We start from the raw sequence: 26863 nt of genomic DNA on the forward strand, positions 1-26863 counted from the left end.
GAACAGCAAACATTTCTATAGTATGTGGCTGGCATTGCTCTATGCCTCTTACATGTATGAACTAAATTAGTCCTCATAACAATCCTATGAGGAGTTTACTATTATTATTCCCACTTTACAAATGAGGAAATTGAAGCAGAGGTTAAATTACTTGGCCCAAAACCCCATGGCTAGTAAGTGGCAGAGCTATGATTTGGACCTACACAATTTGACTGTAGAAACTTGTGTTTTTGATTATTACATGACACTGCCTCTTGCACTGATTTAATAGATTAGTGGATATGCAGATTCAAATTGCTCTGACCTGTAATTTCAATGTATCATAATGAGCTATTGGGAGATTAATTACAGTGATTAACACAAATGTGAAGAATACAGCAAAGTCAAACTCATGATCACACATAAGTAAAAGGAAAAATGTCTGCCAACCGTGAGGCACTGATGTTACCTGTCATTTTCAAGTTGCCTTTCTTTTTTCCTTTCTAAAATGCCCACTAAGACTGCAAGCACCATAGGGGTGGGACCCACCTTTCTTGTCTGTTTTTTCATAATAATCTCTGCATCTAGCATGGTACCTGGTACCTAGTGGGCACTCAAATATTTGACCTACTGCAGATTCAAGGGCCTCAGGGAATGCTCTTTCAAGAGGCCGTTTACTATCTTTGATTAAGTTAGTTATTTTTGGTCCTTTTTAAGACTACAGAAGACCTTCATAAATTCTCACTGTTAAAGATTTAAAAACATGTAAGTAGACACAATAAAACTTGAAAATTCACTTTCTAATCACCAACACATACTCTTTCCCAGTTGACAACTGTCCTGTTTGGTGTGATCTGAGTTCTCTTTCTATGCATCTACATGCACATATGCCAGTACACGTTTATATAAATATACAAATGTAACCACAAATACACATTTTTCTCCTGTCAGTTTCTCATGTCTCTATAAACCTACTTCATTTCTTTTAACAGTTATCTAGTATTTCGTAGTATGGCCATATTAAACTTTATGTAATTACTCCCTATTCATGGACGTTTACCTGGATTCTTACTAGTATCTATTAAAAACCATGCAGCAATGAACACTGCTGTGCAAATACTTGTAGACACGTAGCCTTACTGGGTAACACGGATCCTTGTTCACCGAAAAGCCAGTTAGTGGGTAGGTACCTTTTAGAACCCACTTAAACAGCGCTTCTTCTTCCCCCCTGCCTTTTTAAGAAGAGGTGGGTAGAGAGCCGCTGAGCGCAATATTAGCAGAGAAGTAAAATTCCTCGCTTAAGGTGTTCGTAAAGTAAACTCCTCCTCTTGCACACGGCTTTTTTTCTCAAGAACAATCTGCATAAGGCGTGCAGAACAAGAGGTCGGACGGTGACTACCGGGAAGACGTAGGATAAACGGGCTTCTGGGAAGAAGCGCCTGGACGGCGACGTTCTAGAGAACCGCGTCTGCTGAGCCCCGACCCCATCAATTTTGCCCTTTTTAGGCTAGACAGAGGGAGCACTTCTCCTAGTATTAAAAATGGCCCGAAGATAGCAGAGCGAAATTGAAGGTATTGATGTGGCGTGAAAAGTGAACTGAACAGTGGCGAGGCCCAAACAGCAACGTGAGGACACCGCGAGGACCACCGCCGGCGCCGCGGCAGCCTCCTCGAGCCACCACGGAGGACTCACTTTCCCAGCGGCCCCCGCGACCCGCCGGGGCAACGAGCCCGGCCGGCCCTCGCGAGTGGGGGCGGGACTGAAGCCGGAAGTCACGTGCGGTTACAGCCGCCCGGGTGAGGCCGCCGTCGTCGCCAAGGCTGTTTGGGGCTGTGACTGTGGGAGGCACCGGAGTGATGGCCGTGGAGACTCTGTCCCCGGACTGGGAGTTCGACCGCGTTGACGACGGCTCACAGAGTAAGGGAGCGGCAGGCAAGGGTTGCGGGTGGACGCTCCCCGGCCCGCCTCAGCCCCGGCAGCGTTCCTGCGGGAGGGCTCTGCGTCGCTGTGGGCGCGCAGCCGTCCGCTTCGGGACATTTTCTGCGCCTCGGGGTGTGAGAGGGACGCGCTCGCGAACCTAACTTTCCGGGTTGGGATACCCGGCGATGCTGGGTCAGTCCCGGCCACGGCTCGGCCTTCGGGGCGGTGACTGTCCTGGGGAGCCCGCTGTGGTCCTGGGGAGCCCGCTGTGGCCCGGGGGGGCGCGGCGTCCACTTCGTGCAGCCGGGGGCTCGGGCGGGGCGCGCCCGGGGAGGGCCCGCAGCCCGGGGAGCGGAGGCTGCCTTGTCTCTGGCCGCCCGGGGCTTTCGCCAGATCTTCAAAGCGTGCAGTGGTAGGTGAGGCTGAGGTCCAGGTTCCTGTTTCGGTTTCCTGTCTTTCTTCGTTTTCCTCCCAAACCAACTTTTAGAAGTTTGAGTGTTTTTACCTTCATATTCATATGCTTATCTTCTCTAGAAGATAGCGAAAAAGAACTCATTTCGCGGTAAAAAAATAAACACGTGAATGTCAAGTTTATCTCCTCCCATGCCTTTTATTTACGTTAAGTGGTATTTTTCGAGTGATGTCCTGTAGTTTCCAGCGCACCTAAAAAGGTTTCAGAAATTACAGCAAATCTGCTTCCGATTTTACTTAATAAAATTGGATTGTCTCATTTTAACCTAGCAAATTCAGTTCCACGCAGCAAAATTTAGAGGCCAAACTATTTCAGTGAAACTTTACCTAAGATGAATGCAAATTGGTGATCTGTTTCTGACCTTTGGTGATATGAATCTGTGTAGGTGATATAAGAGAGATTGGAACATACTGCTTGTGAATTTGTTTTTTTAATGTAGTTTTCTCAAAAGGTGAATGTAATTTTTAAAAATTAGGGGTAGGGCTTCCCTGGTGGTGCAGTGGTTAAGAATCTGCCTGCCAATGCAGGGGACACTGGTTCCATCCCTGGTCCGGGAAGATCCCACATGCCGCAGAGCAACTAAGCCCGTGCGCCACAAGTACTGAGCCTGCGCTCCAGAGCCCGCGAGCCACAACTACTGAAGCCTGCGCGCCACAACTATTGAAGCCCGCGCGCCTAGAGCCCGTGCTCTGTAGCAAGAGAAGCCACTGCAGTGAGAAGCCCACACACCGCAACGAAGAAGAGTAGCCCCCCGCTTGCTGCAACTAGAGAAAGCCTGCGCGCAGCAACGAAGACCCATTGCAGCCCAAAATAATAATAAAATAAATAAATTTATTCTAAAAAATTACGTGTAAATTTTGCATAATTTTACAAAAGACAGGCACATTAGATGTAATTAGGTTTTATTAGCCTCTCAAAGAAGCATGAGCTTAATTCAGGATGGTTAGCAGTTTTTCACAAAACATTCCATAAGTTATAAGCTCCTATGCAGCATGAAAAAATGATCCTGGTGGTATCGAATCTTTCAACTTGTTTACAGAGAAGATAACTGTACTTACTGTTAAAGTGAACTGCCCCTTGTCATGTATGAAGTTTTATGGACAGAGGTTCCCTACTTTAGTATCTGCAAAATATTGGAATGAAAATATGTTTTGGGTTTGAAAAATGGTTCAATCAGAATGATCTGATTCACTCAAAAGACTTTTTCCACATGCCAGGAACTGTGGTAGGTATTAGGGATACAAAGATAAAACAAGGAATTAAGTCTGTTGGAAGAGATAAGCATGTAAATAGGTTTTTGCATTTTTTACTCTTGAAGAATCATTATGGAGTTCTTATTTCAAATCTTTTTATTTTAACTTTTACCAACTTAAAAATTTATCAGCAAGGAATGTTAATGTTATTACAAGTTTTCTCTTGCCTGCTACTTTATGAATTTCCAAACAGACTAAATGAATAATTCATTGGCATGTTTTTCTAGCATTGCCATTAAGAACTCATTTGCTGTTTAAACGCAGCTTTGGTCATTTCCCACGTAACTGAAAATTAGACATGTACTTGGGATTTCGAGAATCTTAATGCAGTTTTAAAAATTTAAGCTGTAGGGAAGAGAGGACTTCTCTGTGCCTTGTTTTCATTAATTTTTGGAATATGAATCATATCTAGACTAATTTTTTTCCAGAATTGCCTAGATTAATACTATAATGAGATGGGAACCATAATGAACTAATTGATCCACCTGATTTGGAGCATTAGTTGCAAAATAGGGGAGAATGTGAAGCTAGGTCTTTATCCTTAATGAGTTAGAACATACCTTATCTTAGAGTTGCTTGGCATTGCTAATTTGAGGAGAGAAAATTTTTACTTTTTTTTAGAAGACAGCGATGGAATAAAGTAATTCACATCAATAAAAGAAACTGAGTTGGAGTTGAATTTGCTGCCTTTGGAATGAGTAATGAATTCTTATGTTTAATTCTTTATGTTTAATTCTACGTTTAAAACCTTATGTTTAAGGTGGAATATTTACTGTCATTAACTTCGCTGAGTAGGCAAACTTTTATTGTCCAGTTTATTCCAGTAAGTTCCTAGAGTCATCTATTAATGTGTAAATTCTGTAAATATCAGCACAGTATTCTGTACTCACTGTCCTTTAGTGGCTTTTCCAATTCTGTTATGATAGTTAAATAATTAAAACAAAATATCTTGGTAAATTTGAGGCATTACAGGAATAATATGATGAAGCAGGTCTAAAACCATTTAAAAAACAATATTTAGGTGTATTTTTAGATGTAGTTTACTGTGTAATTAAGCATTACATTTTAAAATTTTGCTTCTATGACAACACAGATTTTTGCACCTAAATCAGGTCATGATTTTTTTTTTTTTTTTTGCACAAAAAAGTTGTTTATGACTGAAACATAGAATCAGGACATTGAATTGTCTAAGGCATTATTCACATATTTTAGATTTTGGAGTAAACGGTATAGTAACTTTTTCATAGTATTTTAAAGTTGCAGTTTTAAGATGATATCTCTAAGTGGTAACATCTACTGTTTTTTACAATTATCGTATCTGTTTGGAAAAGATTGAAAGTTCAGTTATTGTTTAACTTTAAAACTTTATTTTCAAGAAGTCCAGACATTCCGAAGTGATACATTAACAATGCTTAGTATCTACTTTGCTGTGACTTTTGAGATTATTTGAAGTAAATGTCTTGTAATTCATTACTTATACTTCTTACAAACTTTTAAAATTTAAATTTAGAAATTCATGCTGAAGTCCAGCTTAAGAATTATGGGAAATTTCTTGAGGAGTATACCTCTCAGTTGAGAAGAATTGAGGACGCACTGGATGATTCAATTGGAGATGTTTGGGATTTCAATCTTGATCCTATAGCATTAAAGGTTTGATTTTGTTTTATTTTTTAATTTATGTATACTTTTTAAGGACATACTGTATCTTGAAAACAGTTTTCAAAATTGGGATATGTATTTTTATTATTTGGAATCTAAAAGAACTAAAATAAACTTGGAGAAAAATGGTTAATTTCCGTTTCTCTAAGCCATGCATGTGTTTTTGTTTTCCTTTTTAAAGAATGACACAAACTCAAAGTCTTCAGTGTCAAAGAATGACACGAACTCCAACTCTTTGAGCTAACTTGTTTTTCATTATCAAGAAAATGAAGAGGATTGGAATAGCATATTGAAGCTTTACTTGTTTTTTTTATTGAGGTTATTTTACATACAGTGAGAAGCATAGATTTAAAATACTGTTCAGTGAATTTTACCAAGCACCTATTCCCATGTATCTCATATCCCAATCAAGATACTGAATATTTCCATGATTTCCCAAAAGCTCCCTTATGCTATTTAGGGGACCTTAATATGGGAGTGATTTTTTTAAGATATAAAATAAGTCACTCCTGCTCTGTTCCATTTTGAGGTAGTTCTGTTTTATCTTTGAAACTGTTGGCGCTTAAGTCATAGCTAACATTTATTGAGTACTTATTGTGTGCTAGACAACTGTCCTAAGTCGCATGTTGACTTACTTTAATAACAGCTTTCCTGAGATGTAATTCATATATCGTACAATTCTTTGGTTTTTACTGTATTCATAGAATTGTGTCACCATCACCAGAGTCAACTTTAGAACATTTTCACCAGCCCAAAAAGAAATCCCATAGCCATTAGCAGTCACTGCCCATCTGGTGTGGTGCTAGTGCTGAGTACAGGGTCGAACACAAATTTCCGTAGAAGAGAGGTAGTCTCTCAGTTTGTGTATTTAGAATTTTCATGATTTTTTTCAAATTAAAAAGAAATTTTATTTTCCTTTGTTTCTATAGCTTTTGCCTTATGAACAGTCTTCCCTTTTGGAACTCATAAAGACTGAAAACAAGGTACAGATTCCTAAACCTAAAAATTTATTTTTAAAATGCTTTAGTTATCTGCTATAATTTACTTTTTTCCTTTTGTGTTTTTACTCATGAAACTAGGTCTTAAACAAAGTCATCACTGTTTATGCTGCACTTTGTTGTGAAATCAAGAAATTAAAATATGAGGTAATTATTTGTACTCTTAAGACCTTAAAAACATGATTTAAAAGCAAATATGTGCTTATATGTGTACAGTGTGCATAAATATTTAGTGAATGTTGAATGAACTGTATATTTATAATAGTAGTAATAATGAGTACCATTCACTGGGTGTTTACTGTGTACCAAACATCATGCTAACCCCGTTAATGCTAATAACCACCCAGGAGGTACGTGAGGAATAGATGAGGAAACCGAAGCTGAAAGAGTGTCACTCAACCTAACATTTTACTGGTAATAATGGTTTGAGTCTGGGTCTGCATTCCTTCTGTGTTACTTGTCATATATAATGGCTTTCTGGATATAACTGATTTTTTTTTAAAGCTTTGCATTTTTAATATGTTCTGTGTTTCCTCACCCATGAGCCATTAAAACTCTGGTAGAAGATGGTAAACTTCATCTTTTTTTCTCTACCTTTTTGATACTATGTGGTTGCTTTTTCTCTCATGAACTAGTGGGAGGATGTGGGAAATTACAGAGTGGTCAGATAAGACAAAGTAAAGGCTAAAGAAATCAAGAAATAAGGTTGAGTATCAGTAAGATCTTTGGTACTCTAAAGATAAATTACATTTACCTATATTGCAAGCAGTTTTTGAATTTAAGTGAATTTATGTATGTGATGTAGTCATCTGCTTACTATTAAATAGGGATAACTAAGAGAGCTTAGGAATTTAAAAACAAAATAGCAACCTTATAAAATTATTTTAATTTTTTTTAAACAGGCTGAAACTAAATTTTACAATGGTCTCTTGTTTTATGGAGAAGGAGGTAAGTTTTAAAATTTCACATTGTAATGTTGTGATGCTTTTTTTTGCGATTGAAATGAACAAAAAGTTAACTGGCAATTCTAGGACTGTCATGATCATGTGAAGTATTAGTGTGAGAAAATTAACATTCAGATTTTTTGTCGGTTTATATTTTTGTTTGGTAAACAGGTAAAAAAAACCTCAGTGATGAAGCAGCAGCAAATTCTGTATGAAGTTTATTTTGATATTTTTATAAATTACAAAGCACTGTAGCTAGATGAGGATTTTCCTTGAATTCATTAAATAGTGAAACAGATGGTTACTTTTAATTGTGTGATTAATGATTGTTTCATTTTTCTCTTCAGTGTAAAAATTCTGTTTTCAATACTGTGCAGATTAGAAGATGTCCTAATGAATAAAAATCACATTTTTTCTTTTGGTGTTGATTAAAATAAAAAATTGAAATATTCTTCATGTTGCCTTTTAAAGCTACAGATTCCAGCATGGTGGAAGGCGATTGCCAAATTCAGATGGGGAGATTTATTTCATTCTTACAGGTAAATGGTTTTTACTTTTTATTGAGCCTTTTCTTTGAAAAGTTTGAGTAAATCACACATAATCAGAAAAGAGTTATGAAACCTTCAAATGCTAAGAATGTGTACTGTGAGGGTAAGATACTTAGTTGGAGATGGATTAAATTGATAGTTAAGGAGATTGTAATTCCTGGAAGATTTTCATAGCATTTTTAGTAAGATAAGCTATCAAAATAAGTTTCTTTGTATAATTTCATTTATGGACAGTTTATCACCATGCCTTTTAAAATAATTTAAATTTTGTACCTGGTAGGAAAGGATACTTTATGTTCGAAAAAGTTGTTAATGGAGATCATTAAGCTGTTATGTGAGCTATGATGAGGTTTAAAAGCAGCAGCACATGATGCTTCTAACCAGATGTTTCAGTTTAGATATGCTTTTCATCACTGCAAAGTTTTAGTTATTCTAGGTCTTTTGGTTTATCAAAAGAATGAAATAACTTCTGTTTCTCTGTTATAAAAGCAATGCTTATATAATATGAAAAAGGCAAAAATCGGAGATAAGGGAACAGTACTCATAATCTCACTTACCTTTTGATGGCTGGATATAAGATTTGATATATTTCATTGAATCACGCATGCTACTATATTCAAATCTTTTATATCTTTACTACTTTTTTTGGTCTTCTTACCTAACAGAGCATTTTGTTGAAAGTATCCTCTATGATGGTTTGTGTCAGTCAGGGTTCAGTCCAGAAAACAAATCACATGAGGTAGGGGAGATTTAATAGAGCTACCATATGATCCAGCAATGCCACTCCTGGGCATATATTCTGAAAGACAAAAACTCTAATTCAAAAAGATACATGCACCCCAGGGATACAGCATTATTTATAATTGCCAAGTTATGAAAGCAACCTAAGTGTCCATCAACAGATGAATGGATAAAGAAGATGTGGCACATATATACAAAAATGGAATAATACTCATCCATAGAAAAGAGTGAAATAATGCCATTTGCAGCAACAGAGCTGGACCTAGAGATTTTCATACTAAGTGAAGTAAGTCAGACAGAGAGAGACAAATATTATGTGATATCACTTATATGTGGAAGCTAAAAAATAATACAAATGAATTTGTTTACAAAACTGAAACAAACTCACAAACAGAAAACAAACTTATGGTTGCCAAAGGGGAAAGGTGGTGGGGAGCGATAAATTAGGAGCTTGGGATTAACAGATACACAATACTATACATAAAATAGGTAAACAACAAGGATTTACTGTATAGCACAGGGAACTATACTCAATCTTTTGTAATAACCTATAATGGAAGAGAATCTGAAAAAAATATATATAATTGAATCACTTTGCTGTACATCTGAAACTAACAGTATTATAAATCAACTATACTTCAATTAAAGAAAGAGAAAAAAAAAGGAGGAGATTTAATATAGAGAATTGGTTCCATAAGAATTGGAGGGCTGAAAGAAAAAACAGTGAGGTAAGCCAGAGGAAGCAGATATCACCTCTACATCTAGGGTAAAAAAGGGAAAAGGTTCGGGTTGCCAGAGTCTGGGAGCTATAGGAGGAGGAGCCCTAGGGAATTAGTATCATACCTCTGAGGAAGCAGTGCTGCCTGGTTGCTGCTGGTAGAGTTTAAAATTGAAGATTGGTTCTGTAGTGCTGAAAGGAGGAGGAGCCTGGGGCAAGCTGCCATTGCTGGGGTGAACTGCTTCTGCCTGGATTATGTTGATAAAAACAGCAAGAAATAGGAAGGATGTCCATTTCCTGCCTTCTAGTCTGCTTTTAATGCCACCTGTTGGCAGAACCTAACAGGAAGCCTGCTGGGCAGGAGTCTAAGAAATGTTAATTTACAAGGTTGAAGTGAATGTGTCAGTTTCTCTAGTTTTGTCAAATTTTGCATTTCTTATTTTGAGGATGTTTTATTTGGTGCATACAAGTTTATAATTGTTCATAATTTCCAGTAAATGGAATCTTTTATTGTGTGGTGATCTTCTTAAGCTGTGATAATAATTATGTAGGTAATATATAGTTACATATATGGTCATTAGCTATAGTAATGCTAATAAAATCTGTTTGATATTAATATCATTGCCCCAGCTCTGTTTTAGTTAGCATTTTTTTTTAAATTCTTTTTATTCTTTCAGCCTTTCAGTGTCATTATGTTTTAGTTGTGTTTCTTTAAAACTGCATCTATCTGGATTTTGCTTTTTTATATAATCTGAAAATTTCTGTGTTTTAATTGGTTAATTCTATTTCTATTTCTGTCTTATATAAATAGTGTATTATGTATCTGGACTTATTTCTGCCTTTTTGTTTTGTGCTATTTGTCCTGCATTTTCTGTTCTTTCCTCTGCTTTTATTAGACTTTTAGAAGTTTAATAAGAAATGTAAAACTAGAGCTGTTTAAATAAAATTGAAATGTATTATTTTCACTTTCAAAAAATTTAAACTGTGGATCTAACAGCTGCATATGATTCCATTTTTAAACATTCAACAAATGTTTTATGAGCCTAGCATATGTTAGAAACTGTTCTTGGTGCTTTGGATACTGCAGTGCACAAAACCAACAGAAATTTCTGCCCTCATAGAGCTTACAGTTTAGAGCAGCCATAAGTTTAATTAGGTTCTAAATATTTTAGGATAGATGTGAGTTAACTAATGACAAACATATTCCTGGGATAATTAATATTTCACTTGATGTGTGCCAAGCCTGTTCATAGATAAGGTTCAAGGTAATAAACATTTGAAGTTATTTCAGAGTGACTTCTGAAGACCCCTTCCCCTCATTGTCATACTTTCTAAACTGGCAGCTTCTGAGCTTCTTCATTCATTCAGATGTTCACTCATTTATTCATTTAATAGGCAGACATTTATTGAGAAGCAGTTGAGGGTTAGCCACCATACTGGGCAGTGGCCATTCAAAGAAGGAATAAGACAGTCTCTGTCAGTTAGGAGTTACATGAGTAATGAAAACAAGACTTAAAATAGAAGGATGAATGAAATGCTGTAGGGGCAAAGAGGTAGAAATAACGTTGGGAGGTGAATTAAGAACTGATTGCTTGAAGGATGCTTGAAGTTGTCTTTCTGCAGGTTAACTGGAGATTTTTAGTAGAAAACTATTTTGTTTAGCATTGTTACCATAAAAATTCAGTCAGAAATAGTGACATTTACTCAACTTGTAACATATACTCAACTTGTCATTTCAGGAACTGTCTTGTTTTGTTACGAGGTGCTATGAAGTGGTGATGAATGTAGTCCATCAGTTGGCTGCCCTCTATATCAGTAACAAGTAATGGATTTTAGAAATGTTTTTACATTTTTAATAGAGATGCAGGAAATGTTTTTCTCAAACTAGCTAAATATCTGAAAGTTTTTCATTTGTTCACTCACTTATTCACTCATTCCTTCATTCACTTATTCAGCGTTCTTTGAACACTCATGATGTTTTAAACACTACTTGATGTGTGTAATCCATAGGTTAGTAAGACAGTTTCTGCCATGGTGAATGAACCCATTATCTGTCTGAACGAGAATGTTGACAGAATAATCTTAAAGAAATCTGATTGTATAGAAAAGGCTAATATAGAATTAGTATATGTACCAAGTTGTCTCTACTTATTTCCTCTTTCCTTTACATTGAAGGGTCCTTGGATTAGAATCATGTGACACTTTTCTTAAACTACAGAATCTTGGGGAGTGGGGCTAGGTAATCTACCCTGAAAAATTTTTGTGAGTAATTCTAATGCTCTTCCAAGTTTGGAGACCACTGCCCTAAATCAAGAAAAAGACCACATTTTCATAGAGCCCTTAGTATTCTTAACCACCACAAAGTAATATCTTGCATTTGATTAAAACTGTATATTTAAAAATTTTCCCATTTATTACTTAATTATAATGTTACAAAACTTTGTTGAGGTATATGACTAGGGAGTCTTAATTATGAGAAGAGAGATAACTGAAGCCCAAAGGAATTATTTGCCAAGATTCCATAGCAAGTTAGGTACTGCTTTTTTGGTCACCAGTCCATTCATTGTTGTTCTTACTATACCATGCTGCATCTCAACTCTCTTTATAAAGTGAAAGACTGTGTTAACTGTTTCTCATTCTCATGTTTTTCCAGTCAGTCAGTTATTTATTTTATGTTCGTGCTCTCACTGAAGTTCTCCTCATGGCAGAAGCGAATGAGAGCATAGCTCCCCCCAACCCCTGCTGTACTTGGTGTGTAATTCAAAGAGACTCCCCACTACCACACTGCTGCCCTTGAAAGAGGAAATTTGTCTGAATTTTGTGTTTAATTTTTTAAATATTCTATCTTTTGGGATGTTTATATATGCTTTGATAAGTATTAATTTATTTACTGTTGAGTAGATTGACTCTCTAGGAAGTAAAATTGAATTATCCTGGGGCTTTTGACTTTGGTATAATCCCATTTGTATGCATTGTTTTTTCAGTAGGAATGAGAATGCTAGCAATAAATCCAACTGAACAGAGGTCTAGTTCCCAAATGCCAGTTTGGGTGGGATAAAGATTCTAGTTGAAAATTGCGAAATTCTGATAGTTTAGAAAGAAATAAATACCAGTTTTGTTATTTCTTTAGCTCCATCCCAAGTTAGATCCTTTAGGTTTGAATGGCTAAGGGTTATTCATGGGCTGCCTATTGACATATACCTACCCACTGAGGAGTTGGGTGTAGGCAAGGAGAGCCCAGACTCTGTATGTACAAGTTATCTGCTTGGGAAAGTGGAATACGATAATAATTCTTTGGGTCGTGTAAATTTTAGTGACTAAAGCCTAAATAAAAATAAATACATATTAAAATTCCAAGAGCTTCTGCTGTTATGTGTTTTCCTTAAACATGAACTGTGACAAAAAAGGAGATTTTTTTTTTTTTTAACTTGGGTGTTATTTTATTACAGGATTGCACCCAAAATTATAGAGACAACTGGAGTTCATTTTCAGGTAAAAGTAATTTAACTTGACCTGTAAAATTGTAATTTTTAGTATATTTTACTTTGGAGTTTGTATGATTGGGGAGTACAACAATTATTGCAAGGCTCTTAAAGGAGTTCTTTTTTTTGCTTTTGTTCTCTTTTATCTGTGAAGTTGATGAGGCATTACTGACCCACTATCAGTGTAACTCTTCCTAGTATTGGCCCAATGCAGACTCTCCAGGTGGTCTCTTCAGAGAATCTACAGTATCACGATCAAGGATGAAATATTGGGTGAAGGGTTTCCCAATTTAAGGTTGATGGTTCCATCTGAGGATTAACAGTTTCATCTGTAGTTTAATTTACCCACTGCTTTAATTTAGTAATTAGCCCAAGTGTGTTTAACTTAAAAAATCCACATGAAGCTTAACTTCTAACTAGTGATTAAATGATAATCATTTAAGGTTTTTTGACAGACTATGTATGAGCACTTGGGAGAGCTGCTAACAGTTCTGCTTACCCTGGATGAAATTATTGACAATCATATCACACTGAAAGACCACTGGACTATGTACAAAAGGTGAGCCAATTACAATGTTTAAAATACTCTTACTTTGTATAGGTAATGTATTAGTAAAAAATAAATAAATATAAATAGTACAGATCTGTTAGGAGACCTGAAGATCTGTACTTAGAAGGATCTCATGTCAGATTTTCTTTGAAGACAGTAACCATTCTTTTAATTTCAGGTAGGCTTTTTGAGCGTATGATATACTTGTACAAAGCATCCTAATTCTTAAAGTGTAGTTGTTAATTTGACTATCTTAGGACTCAGATTCATTTTTTCCTTGTTCTATACGAATGATAGTTGTTTATTCTCCACTTGGTTTTATTTTATACTCCAGAACTTTTAAAAGTCAAGGCATTTTGTTTTATTCAATCTATAAGCATTCACTAAATGTCTTATCTAGAGAGCACCAGGTATCTGAATTTAAGATGATATAAAAAGGTATGATTAGAAAACTAAATATGTTAGGATTGTTTTTGTTCAAATTTTCAAATGTGTAGAGCCAAACAAGTGATACAAATATAAAACTTTGATTTCTGGGAATATTTTTAATACAATAATTTATTAGGCAAATCAAAGGTCTTTCTCCTACTTTTCTACAAGGTTACTGAAATCTGTCCATCACAACCCTTCAAAATTTGGAATTCAGGAAGAAAAACTAAAGCCATTTGAAAAGTTCTTGCTGAAGCTAGAAGGACAGTTACTTGATGGAATGATATTTCAGGTATGAGTGCTGTATCAGGCTATAGTAAATGGGCTTATATTAGTAGACCCATCTCAGAATTGTTGTGGGTCACTTTTATAGCATATTGTTGTGACTATATTTTTCTTTAAAAGTGCTTAGGCTTAAAACATGGTTAATGTACTAAAATATAGTTATATCAGTATCTAGTAGGAAATGAAATTAATAGTATACTGGTTGTATTTGTGATAAGGGTTTTTTAAATTACGTAAAAGGATAAAACTGTTCAAGGGTTAGTATCTGAGTAGTTGTGTCAAGCATTTTGTTTATTGTTAACCTCTAGATTCAGGTTTGTAAGACAGCCTTTTATAAGTCTGTTTTAATTTCCTACTCGGAATATAATTTGCATCTGCACAATCCAGGTAGCTTCTAACCACGTGTGGCTGTTTAAATGTAAATTAATTAAAAAAATAAAAATTCATTTCTTCTGCTACACTAGCAACATGTCAAATTCTTAATAGCTGCATGTAATCTCATTATCACACTGTGCACCTTAAACTTATATATGTTATATGCCAGTGATATCTCAGTAAAGCTGGGAGAAAAGCCAGCTGTGGCTAACAATCATATCAGACAGCACAGATATAAAACATTTTCATCATCACAGAAAGTTCTGTTGGATGGCACAGCTTTGGGTAGTATCCACCAGAAATTGCATTACAGTACCCTTGAACAATATGGGTTTGAACTGCACAGGTCCACTTAAATATGTATATTTTTCAATAGTAAACGCTATAGTATTACACAGTCCACGGTTGGCTGAATGCAAGTGTGCGGAGAAACCGTGGATGCAGAGGGCTAGCTCTAAATTATACGGGGATTAACCCCCACTTGTTCAAGGGTCAACTGTGTGTTCCATTTAAAATCTGATTCAAGGTTACCTTTAATTTATATTTTAGATGATCACAGTTTTTACAGAATGATCACAACTCTTGTTTATACCAACTTAACTGTTAATCTGTTAATTTCAGAAGAATTTTTTTGTTGATTCTTTTTCCAGGAGCCATTTCTACACATAATGTAATAAAGTGTTAGGAAAGTAATTGTAAACAGAAAAAGTCTCCTCTTAAAATTGCAAATTAAAATAATAAAGCATGCTTTCCCATGCTTCATCAGATACACCTTCTGTAATCACTTGTGTGTATCTCTTCATGTAGAATTATAGATTTTGGTTCAGTTTTATTACTTTCACATAAGGGGTACTCAAATATGTAAGTACATATACATTTCCCATTCAGAAGGATTTAGATATTAGGTTAAGGTTAAAAACCTGAGCCTCAGTGTTAGTAAAATCAAAATGATGAATGTAGGAGTTTATCACTCTATATTTAAATCTGTTTAAAGCATATTAAGTCATAATAGCTTATGAGAGTGTAAATTTCTCTAAATGTTTCCTGTCTAGGCCTGTATAGAACAGCAGTTTGATTCTCTCAATGGAGGAGTATCTGTGTCAAAAAATAGCACTTTTGCTGAAGAATTTGCACATAGTATTCGCTCAATTTTTGCAAATGTAGAAGCCAAACTTGGTAATGTAACATGCATTTTTTGGTTTTCATTTAAAAGTTTTAATTTCCTTTAAAGCAGAATTTTAAGTATATTCTGTTTTTCTCTCATGTTATTGTTTTATAAGGCGAACCTTCTGAAATTGACCAGAGAGACAAGTATGTAGGAATTTGTGGACTCTTTGTATTGCACTTTCAAATTTTTCGAACGGTTGATAAAAAGTTTTACAAGTCTTTATTGGACATTTGTAAGAAGGTAAGAACTTGGAACTTCTGTTTTTTTCAATTTGAATAGATGGAAAAGATTTGGGATAAAATTGGGTATTTTAAAATGTATTTTATTCCTGCTTACAAAAATAATAATTTTTATAATATTTTGTAATAATAATTACAAAAATAATATCATAATATTCATTTTAAAGAATATTTAAAATATTTAAGCATTCCAGAAATAAGTAACATAGTAAATGAAAATACCCCATAATTCCACATTGTATAAATACATATTAGTGAATGCTTTTCCACATTTTTTCCTGTACGTTAACTTGCTATTACTACTTTTTCCTCTTTCTTTTCCTTCGCTTTCTCTTCTTGCCACCCATTCTCATTATTGAAGTAGGAAGAAATTTAAAACAATTTTTTTCTCTGTCTTTGCTGTTTCCATGATGTGGCACCTGTTTTCAAAATTGAAAATTTAGATGGTTTATATAATCAAGTGATATATGACCATGAGAACCCAGCCATCTTGGATATTTATTTTGTATTTTTTCACTAAAATAGAGTGAAAGTAAAGGTCATGAAGACTCAAGTTTCTGTTTAATTTTTGCATATTTTTGTTCATCTGAAAATCTGTGAGAGTGTGTGTGTGTGTTGTTTAATATTTAGACAGAATAAAATTAGTGTCATGCTCCACACCAGATATAGGAATGCCTTTACTCTGTGCCACATTAACATAATTTATCTCATATTAATGAGTATCTTTTTATCATTATTTTTCTTGAAATAGGTTGTTTTCCATTGCATGTTGTAGGATTATTAAACAGTTTGTTGCTTAACCTACATTTAATGATTTTCCTCCTCTTTCATTTCCTGTTTCAGGTACCAGCCATCACTCTGACTGCTAATATTATTTGGTTTCCTGACAATTTTTTGATCCAGAAAATACCAGCAGCTGCCAAACTTCTGGATAGAAAAAGTCTTCAAGCCATTAAAATCTATAGAGATACTTTCCTACAGCAGAAAGCTCAGTCCCTTACCAAGTAGGTTTTATAAGTACCCATAATGTAAATATTTAGATAGTTTATATTTTCAAATTTTATACTGATTCTAAATATGCAGAAAGCATTTGAATTATAAGATCAGACATAGTTACTCATTACCAGAGAAAACGTTGGGCAGTCTCAAGGAGATTTATTTTCTAGGAGTGTTTTTTGTTTTAAATGTTGTAGGCTTAAACTCAATTTAAGATGTAGGCAAATTATACTTTATGGAAACATAGATATGTGTGCATACATTCATATACTTTTTGTCAGGTGCATTAAATATTTTTGTGTGTAAAGTGAAGTCTCTGCAGTAGATGCCAGTTGATGACATTTAGAACATTGTGTGTACATGACTCAATGTTGATTTTTGCAGGAGTTGACTTTAGTTTAATGCACTCCTTTTTTTTATTTTTATGAAAGTAATGTATGCACATATTTAAGAAGTTAAGAAGTACTAAAGGTTCAGAGGAAAAAAATGATTGTCCTCTGCCCCATTCCCCCCTGTGCCTTCGTCCTGCTTCCTAAAAGAACACTTTTAACTCTTAGTTTCTTCTGATACTTACATCTTTTAGCTTATCTTACTGTGTAAAATTTCAGATATACACAAAATAGAGAAAATAGTATAATGAGCCCCCATGTTCTCATCACATAGCCTTAACAATTAAATTTACTGTACATTGTCACTTGAGTATACTGCTAAAATTTCACGTTGACTGGGATGAAGATTTTAAGTGAAGCGACACAGGACTCTGCCAGTGGCCCTGTACTGGACAGTTTTTAACTGTAACATGGTTAAAGGGTAATAGGGATATTTACCTACTTTCTGTTAATATTGACTATTGAGGGGAAATTGGGTCACTTCTGTACAGTGGGGCAAAGAGGAGTATATCTGGAATATACGAGATCCCCTAAAGCACCTCTTAGTACTCCCAAGTCCTATAATTAAAGTAGGTGGAGAGTGACAAGTCAATTCAGGCAGGACTACTCATGGCAGAGATTTCAGGGCTCTCCAATACACTCTGAAACAGAGTTGAGGAGGGATAAAGACATAAGTTTGGATTTAGATTAAAGAGATGAGCTCAGTAGGATGGAGAGACAGGACCAGGCTTGGTAGCAGTAATTTTAAAAAAGATGTGTATGTTTTAGTTATCAGAGACTTCATATTCTTTAACAGTATGATGCAGTTGCTAGAACTGTCAGTTTGTACTTAGATTACATTAATAACTATACCCAAGTTATGGAAGCTAGTAGTTATAATATCTAGGCTAGGGGAATTGGTAGTTCCATTAAATTCTTATTGGTCAGATTATAATGAGTGTTTGGTGGTGCCACATTTTAAGAGTGTCACAAACGGTAGCATCTTCAGATGAACCTGATCAGGATGTTAGATCTGAGAACCATGACCTTTGAAGACTCACTGAAAAGTCTCTATATAGTTTGGCCTTTAAAAGAGAAATCTGAGGAATGATGTATTAGATTTCTTTAAATATTTGAAGGGCATTCAGGTTGAAGAGGGAACAGATTTGATCTCTGTGGCTCCAGGAAGTTGAATTAGAACCAAAAGATGAATGTGACAGATATTAATAATAATTGCCAACATTATCAAGCTTGTAACTATGTAGTAGGCATTACGCTAAAGCTTTAAACACATTGTCTTTTGTAAACCCTGTAACAGTCTTCTCATATGGGAAATAACAAAGTCACAACTAGTATTTACCCTATGCTTTCTATAAGCCAATAACTATTCCAGGAACTTCATGTGTATCATCTTTTTTAATCATCAGAAAATCCTATGAGGTAGGTACTGTTGTCATGTCCATTTTATAGGTGAGAAAATTGAGACACAGAGGGATTGAACTTACCCAAATTGAAACAACTAATATGTGGCAGAGCTGGGAAGTCTAACTCTAGAGCACAAGCTCTTAACACTACCCTATAGTGTTTCTCTATATTTTTATCCCATTTTCAGGTAAGGAAAATGAGGCTTAGAGAAATGAACTTTGCCAGGTCACACAGCTGGGTACGTATCAGAGCAGGCATGCAAACCCACGCCCGTCCTGCTCTAGAGCCTTTGCGACAGAGTTGTGTAGGCTGCCCTGAGAGGTAATGTACCCTTTCACTAGAGCTACGCAGGCAGAATAGAGATGACCATCAGTCCAGGGTGCTGGAGGAACTGAGTCTTATTATGTAAAAGATTGAATAAGTTGACTTTCAAAGACACCCCTCCCTCCCCCGTGTGATAACATTTCAATATTTCTAAATTCTTTAATTTCAAAAACATACCTCTCTGCAGTCACTATAGAGCTCCTTTGAGCTGAAGAGGGCAATGTCTTTTTCATTCTCCTCATTAACTTCCAAAGAAACCTAAAATTCACAACACTAAAATGCAACCCAGGAGAGAGGAGATGGTGTGATCAGCATGAGCTTTGTCTGACATTTTAGAAGAAGTTGAGGAAGTGACTAAGGGCTGTCCCAGTCAGGCTCCAGAGTTCATTATGGAGGAAGAGGAAACAGTGGGGGACAGTTTTCCTGCCTCCGCACCATACATTAGACCCCACGTGGCCAAGTGCCCCCAGCCACCTCTTTGACTAGGGTCCAAGGTTTGTAGGTTGCTGCATTTTGCTTTTTGTTCACAACCATTTTGATGCTGGGGATACTGCCCTTGGAGGGTAGAGGTATGAACCTTTGTTTCAAACCCCCAGTTGACGTACAAGTGTTGACACTGTTGAGTGCTTTATATTAGGACAGGAGATTTGTTCTTTCTCCCTAGTGTTAGTCCTGTTTGTACTTTGAAATGAAGCTGACAATCTGACAGGACCCTTTTTGGACTCACTTTGTCAATTAACTTGGCTTTTTAAAACTTGAAGCAGTTTCATTTTTATATATTTACAGGAGATAAAGATTATCTGGTGTCTGGATGTAGGAATGATGGGTGGAGTGACAGACCTCTGCTTTATCCCGTGTAGTGTGACCTAAAACTCAGTGATTCTTGACTGCCCTTGACTGTGTATTAGCCTTCTTCTTAATGTTACTGACTGGATTGCCATCAACTTGATTGCTGTTGTATAGGCCTCTTCCTTCTGTCCCTGCTTGTGACTTTACTGTTCCCTTCTGTACATGGTATCCCTGCTTGGGTCCTGATCACAGCCTCTTCCTTAAAGTGCAGGCATTGCCCTAAGACTCTGCTCTTACTCTGCATTCCAGACTTCTAAATCAAATCATCCACAAGTCAAATAATACATTTTAGTGCCATTTGAGGCAAAGCCAGAAGTGCAGCTATTGGTTTCTTTTGTATAATGGAATCCTGGCTCAGAAGAAATAATTTTTATCAGATTTGATTGAATTAATTAAAATTAAACTTAATTTTTTTTTTTTTTTGCGGTATGCGGGCTTCTCACTGCTGTGGCCCCTCCCGTCACGGAGCACAGTCTCCGGACACGCAGGCTCAGCGGCCATGGCCCATGGGCCCAGCCGCTCCGCGGCATGTGGGATCCTCCCGGACCGGGGCACGAACCCGTGTCCCCTGCATCGGCAGGCGGACTCCCAACCACTGCGCCGCCAGGGAAGCCCAAACTTAATTGTTTTTAAAATAAAAGAAGTATAGCTTAAACAGCTTGTGGGCTAAAAGTTCTCATCTTGAGTAATTTGAAATGCATTGACACAGTGATTTAGTGTTAGTAAGCAGCCTGCATAGTAGAATTATATTATTGATTTAGTTTTTCCACGATGGGAAAGCTTCCTAGGTTTGGGCTGAAGTCCTGGCTCGGCTGTGACCTAGTTATATGATGTTGGGCACATTACTTCTCTGTGTGTCAGTTTCCTCTTCTGTAAAATGGAGATCGTAATACTTAACCTCATAAGGTTAATGTGAGGATTTAATGAGTTAATTTGTGTAAAGTGCTTATAACAGTGGCTGGGCATATAGTAAGCATTCAGTAAATGTTAGCTTTTATATTCAGATTCTGACAGCTTCCATTCATCTCTGGTTCAAGCTGTCATCCCCTTTTTCCTGCATTATCACAGGAGCTTCCTAAGTGGTTTTCCTGCTTTTACCATTGTCCCCTTTATAGTTTATTTTCAACATACCAGTCAAAGTGATATTGATCCTCTTCAGAGTTAGAGTAGGTCACTCTGCCCAAATCCTCTAGAGGCTTTCCACTGAAGTCCTTACTGCCCTACCAGGCATTACACAAACCCCCTTTCCACTCTCCACTTTCCTATTCCCCCACCCTCGCCAACCCTCGCCAACCCCTGTATCTCTTTGATCTTTTCTGTTCCCATCTCTGCCCTCTGTGCTCCTGTGATACTGACTTCTTTGTTATTACTTGAACATGCCAGACAGACTGCTGTTTTGGGATGATTGCATTTGTTATTTACTTTCCTAAAATTCTCCTATATATTTGCATGGATTACTTATTCAACTTCAAATCTTGACTCAAAATCAGCTTTACAATAGGCCTACTTTGATCACTGTGTTTAAAATTGTACTTACCACCCCAGTGGCTCTTTTCCCTGCTATATTTTTTCCATAGCACATATCTGACATCTTACAGATTTCAGTTTCTGATTTCTTTATTATACAAGTCTCCTTTCTAGAATGTAAGCTTCGTGGGGGCAGAGATTTTTGTTTATTGTGTTTACTGCCCTTTTTTGTTTTTAGTACTGAGAAACAGTGCCTGGCATGTATAGGCATTCAGTAAATATTTGCTGCTTAAGTAAATTATATTTGTATATATGATATATGTATATATTGAAAACCAGAAAGATGAAGTGGCTGCTGCAGAGAAATACTCCATCCAGTATGAAGAAATGGAAGTAAATTTTCTTTCCTATGCTGAATAACCTCAATATTTTCCTTTGTTAGAGATGTACAGTCTTACTACGTCTTTGTGAGCTCATGGATGATGAAAATGGAATCTATTTTATCTAAAGAGCAGAGAATGGATAAATTTGCTGAAGACCTTACCAATAGATGTAATGTTTTTATACAGGTAGTTGCATCTTCTTACTTAGAATATTTGGGGGGGGGGTCATTTCTTTGTTAATCCAGTGTATAGAAGGTGCACTTAGAAAAAACTGTAAAGGGTAGGATGTGTTTTTGTTTTTAAAACTGAAAATTGATTTGGTTATGTATGTTTGGATCTGTTTGACTTTAATTAATGAATTTAGATTTTCTAATATATGCATTTAAATCTCTACACTCCCTCCAAGGCATGACTTTTTTGCTGTATCCCATAAGTTTTTTTTTGTTTTTTTTTTATCCCATAAGTTTTGATGTGTTGTATTTTTATTATTCTTTAGTTCAGAATATTAAAAAACATTTATTGTGATTTTTACTTTGCTCTCTTGGTAATTTTGAAATAGAATTCTTAGTTTCTAAATGCATGAGGGTTTCCTAGTTATCTTTTTATTATTGATTTCTAGCAGTACTAAGATACTTGCAGTATTTTGAAGTTTGTTGAGGCCCATTGTGGCCCAGCCTATGGACAGCTTTGGCAAACATTTCATGTATACTTAAAAAGAATGTAATTTGCTTTTTGTTGGTTGTGGTGTTATATATATATCAAGTAGGGTCATGTTTGTTAATGATTTTGTCTGAATATTCTATCAGTTACTGAGACAGCTGGGTTAGAATCTCCCACTATTATTGTGGATTTTTCTATTTATCCTTCGTAGCTTTGTCAGCTTTTGTTTTATATATTTTGAGACAAAGTAAGTGCATAACATTTAGAATTGTTATAGTTTACTGGTGAGTCAAACCTTTTATCATTGTGACATGTCCCTTTTTATCTCTAGTAATGCTTTTTGTCATAGGTCTTTTGTGTGTGATAGTAACATAGCTGTACCAGTTTTCTTTTAATTAAGGTCTATATGGTCCATCTGTTGTCATCCTTTTACTTGCAGCCTGTTTGACTTCTTTATTTAATGTGTGTCTCCTATAAGCAGCCTGTATTTCTCCCCAATAAAACCGTTTTCTGTATATGTCAATACTGATATTTAGATTTAAAATTAGCACCTGATTAGTTGTTTTCTATTTGTCTCACTTGTTCTGTGTCCCTATCCTTTTCCTTTCTTGCTCTCTTTTGAATTATTTTTATTACTTCATTCTTCCTTCTATTGGTTTGTTAATTCAGTATTTTACTCTTTTTTTAGTGGTTAATGTAGAGATATTAAGATGCATTATTGAACATTCAACTCCAATATAAATTAGTAGTTTCACCACTTTCCAGACAGTATAAGGATCTTAAGCCACTTGAATTCTATTTATCCCTCTCTCACCTGTGCTGCTGCTGTGTATTTTGATTCTGTATATATTTTAAATCTTATAAGGCATTGTTGCTGTTGTTTTTAATAGTATTCATTTAGATTTACCCATGTATTTACCCATTCTGTTGTTTTTTATCCTTCCTGCATCTCCTCATCTTTCTACTTGCAGTATACCTGTTAGTATTTCATTTAATTTTGTTTTTGTTGAGAAGTCAGCTGTCAGTTTTGTTGCTTTTTCAATATGTGTCTTTGTGTAATTGCTTATAAGATTTACTTTTTGGTTTTTAGCGATATTATTACTTTGATGAACCTGTGTGTGGTTTTCTTTGTGTTTGTGCTGCTTGGGATTTGTAGAGCTTCTGGAAAATTCTCAGTCATTAACTCTTTAAGTACTATTTCTGTTCTCTTTCTGTTCTAATTATTTTTTCAGTTACATCTAACCTGCTATTAAACCCATCTGCTGACTTATTTTTTTCTGAGTTCTTAATTTTAATTATTTTACTTTTCAGTTTGTTTCTTTTTTATAGTTTCCAGTTGTTTTCTGAAATAATTTTGTGTTTTATTTCTTCAGCATATTCAACATAACTATTTTGAAGCCCATGTCTAATAATTTCATTATCTAGGTCTTTCTGTTATCTATTTTTTGTTGTTGTTTGTTTTTGGATATGTCTTATATCTTTGTATGCCTTGTTATTTTTAATAACGCATGTTGTACATGGAAAAACTGTAGATATAATTGAGGATCTGGGTATTGTTTTTCTTCCTCCAGAGAGGATTTAATTTTTGCTTCTGATACACAGCTAGTCTAGGACAAGCAGCACCCAGATCACCTCAGCCCAGTCATAGATTGAGATGACTTAAAGTGGGACCTAAATTCTATGATGGCTGTCTTTTCTAGTTCATGCTTACTTTCTAGGGGGAGTTTTTAAGAACCCAACTCAGAGCCTAGGTGATTTGCCAGGACCCCGTCCCCTCCTTGATGGGCCATGGACTCATATTTTTACCCTCCTTCCCTTGTGGGTTTGGCTTCTGTCTTTACTACTCTCTTTGGGAATGGGCAGATGCCTCTGTGGGAAAGCAGCCACAAATGGCAGGCTCGTGTCTTTGGGTTTCTGTCTTCTCCCAGGTCTTGGCCTTGTATTTTCTTATTTTCTTGATAGCTCTTTGATGCTTTTCAAGAGATTTTAAAAATGTTTTGCCCAGATTTCCTAGTTGTTTTCTGTGGAAAGGTTGGTCCAAATTATTCTGCAGTTAACGGAAACAGACCCCAGACCTTCCCGCTCCCCATTTAGATGTTTAAAATACATCTTTTGTCAATGTCCTTCACAAATTAATGACCATCAAGGAATGGTGTGGTATTGGCCCGTGAGTTCTCTGCCCCCTTTCCCCCACAAAAAAGAAACTCTCTTTTTTTTTTACCTGCCTTAGAGTTATACTTTTGCTGTTCCTTGTCTCTGCTTTTTAACTTTTCCCAGTGCTGCGCTAGGGCAGAGTCTGGTGTAATAATCCTGTAGCTGACAAGGTAAGACTTGTGGCTCTTTCCTGCATGTATGCCCCAAGCTTTGGTCTTATTGTCACCTCTTAGGATGCTACCTTCTCTCTCATTTCTTAGTTCTCTTAATTTTATCACATCTCTTCACCACAGAGCTATTACTGGTTCACAAAAATCCCCTCTCCCCCCATTGGGTATCACTCCTTTAGTGAGCCATTGTTACTGATGGTAGAGCAGGAGAAAAAGGTTGAGAATCACTGGCATATAGCTTCTGCCCTGGCTCATTGGATATATTCACAATAACGTAGTTCATCTCTAAGCTGTACATGTATCTTTTTTTGGTCCTTCTTTATAAACCTAAAGAATCTCCATCGTTATGTTTCTCTGTGTCCTTTTTGGATCTAAATGAAAATATATGTGAGAGGTAATACCCTTTTTCCTGTTTTGTATTCTATACTGTTTCCCTGGGTTTACTAGCACTAAATTTTTTTTTTTAAACCTTAGAAGACCTGTGGCTTCCTTCATAAATAGAAGGATAGGAGAGAATCTGTTCTTATTGGGCTGGAAAGAGAGAAAGACTGAATAGCACCAGCATAGCAGGGACATGGTAGCAGATGGCTAGTAGAGATTGTCCTGGGTGAAAAAGAAACGGGGATTCGCTTGGAACTGAGAAATACTGTTGGATGTCTGTACTGGCCAGAGAGCAGCTCTCTTTCTCCTTCTCATTTTTCAATTCCTACTTCCTTAGAGTCCTCAGCTCTTGTCTTAAGCTGCAGCAGATAGGAGTCTTTATCCTCTTGCCTGGCAGGTAAGATAAGGATGAATAGATATCTTCCTGACATCCAAATCGTTCCTCTGAAAGTCTTGTTTTAATGGAAAGATTCTTTAACTGTGGTTATATGCTGTAATGTCAACCTTACTAAACTTCTGGTAAGTGATAGGTTACATAACTTTTAAGGGCTGCTTTGAAACTTAACAACCATGTATAACATTGTGTAAGAAAAAATATTTCAAAATCTTAAGAGCTGACTTTAAAATGAACTTTAAAAACACTAGTTATTGGCAAGTTGAAGAATTATTATTACATAGAGAATGAACTCTTGAAGAAATGAAACCTTTTCTTGTGATTATAATCAATGTTTTATATTATTTTTTATAGGGCTTTTTATATGCATACAGTATTAGTACCATTATTAAAACCACAATGAATCTCTACATGTCCATGCAAAAGCCAATGACCAAAACATCAGTTAAGGCATTATGCAGGCTTGTTGAACTTCTCAAGGTAGGTTTTAGATTATTTTACCTTGCCATTATAATTGAGAAATGACCCGAGCATAAAGCAGGATTTTTTCTTTTGGTTAAGATTTGACTTCTTGATTATGAGAATAAAAAAATTATGGAAAAGTGTACTCATCTCTCAGTTGGACGGAACTAGCCACTGAAAGGAATTTCTGAGTAGTTTTCTATGAATGGCCAATAAACTTTATTAAAAGTTAACATGTAGTGAAAGAGAAAAGAAGGAAAATGAAAAGGTATTAGCCTAAGTATTGGTAAAGTTTTACTCACGGAAGTTTTAAGCATGTTGCATGAGTTTTAAAAATACATGAGACAGGCTTCCCTGGTGGCGCAGTGGTTGAGAGTCCGCCTGCCGATGCAGGGGACGCGGGTTCGTGCCCCAGTCCGGGAAGATCCCACATGCCGCGGAGCGGCTGGGCCTGTGAGCCATGGCTGCTGAGCCTGCGCGTCCGGAGCCTGTGCTCCGCAACGGGAGAGGCCACAACAGTGAGAGGCCTGCATACCGCAAAGAAAAGAAAAAAAAAACATGAGACGTTAATATTATTCTATAGTATTCTAATGCATATGAGGCTAGTCAGCAGAGGCTGTTTATTTTGTAATTTAGAGAAAGTGTTATAATTTTGGGATTTGAATACTTTTGAAAATGTGGTAAAATGCTTCTTAGCATACTCTGTATAAATAAAAAAAAGAAACTCCTTACAGGCAGGAGAGCCCACTTTTAACCTTTTGTAAAAACTGAAATAAAGATTTGCTAGTAAATTTCTGCTAATAGTGGCTTTAGATTTGCTTAGGAAATAAAGATAGTTTGGAGATTGTGTCTTTAGATTTTTAGCATTTTTTTCTTTAAGGTATTACCAGTTATATTTATTTTTTATGAAATACAAATACAGAAGTATATATATGTATAGATGCATATATATCTTATATCTAATATATAAGCATAATTTTAAAAATAATAAACACTTAAAAACCTATCATCCCACTTAGGAAATAGAATGTTACCAATATTTTCAAAGCCCCTGTGTTGTCCCTCCCTG

At 36.0% G+C, this 26863-nt stretch overlaps 1 protein-coding gene across 5 annotated transcripts in view; it reads left to right on the plus strand.

Annotated features, from left to right (window-relative positions):
- The first annotated feature begins 1780 nt into the window (after nucleotides 1-1780).
- The window catches only part of WASHC4 (WASH complex subunit 4), a 52139-nt gene continuing 27056 nt past the window's right edge, over nucleotides 1781-26863 (plus strand). For 4 of the 5 annotated variants that reach the window (XR_014297485.1, XM_082667034.1, XM_082667035.1 and 1 more), the window contains exons 1-15: nucleotides 1781-1897; nucleotides 5136-5275; nucleotides 6214-6267; nucleotides 6364-6429; nucleotides 7185-7230; nucleotides 7698-7765; nucleotides 10973-11055; nucleotides 12683-12725; nucleotides 13171-13274; nucleotides 13866-13986; nucleotides 15407-15530; nucleotides 15635-15762; nucleotides 16605-16765; nucleotides 21633-21759; nucleotides 25687-25812. Coding sequence is in view for 4 of the 5 variants with exons in the window: in XM_082667034.1 (XP_082523160.1) it covers nucleotides 1837-1897; nucleotides 5136-5275; nucleotides 6214-6267; nucleotides 6364-6429; nucleotides 7185-7230; nucleotides 7698-7765; nucleotides 10973-11055; nucleotides 12683-12725; nucleotides 13171-13274; nucleotides 13866-13986; nucleotides 15407-15530; nucleotides 15635-15762; nucleotides 16605-16765; nucleotides 21633-21759; nucleotides 25687-25812 (1452 nt within the window). In the remaining variant the exon portion in view is untranslated. Of the gene's footprint in view, nucleotides 1898-5135; nucleotides 5276-6208; nucleotides 6268-6363; nucleotides 6430-7184; nucleotides 7231-7697; nucleotides 7766-10972; nucleotides 11056-12682; nucleotides 12726-13170; nucleotides 13275-13865; nucleotides 13987-15406; nucleotides 15531-15634; nucleotides 15763-16604; nucleotides 16766-21632; nucleotides 21760-25686; nucleotides 25813-26863 lie in introns of those variants that run through there. The other variant, XM_082667033.1, reaches the window with a different exon arrangement.

The sequence above is a fragment of the Grampus griseus genome (assembly GCF_964374135.1).
Source record: "Grampus griseus genome assembly, chromosome: 11".
NCBI lineage: Eukaryota > Metazoa > Chordata > Mammalia > Artiodactyla > Delphinidae > Grampus > Grampus griseus.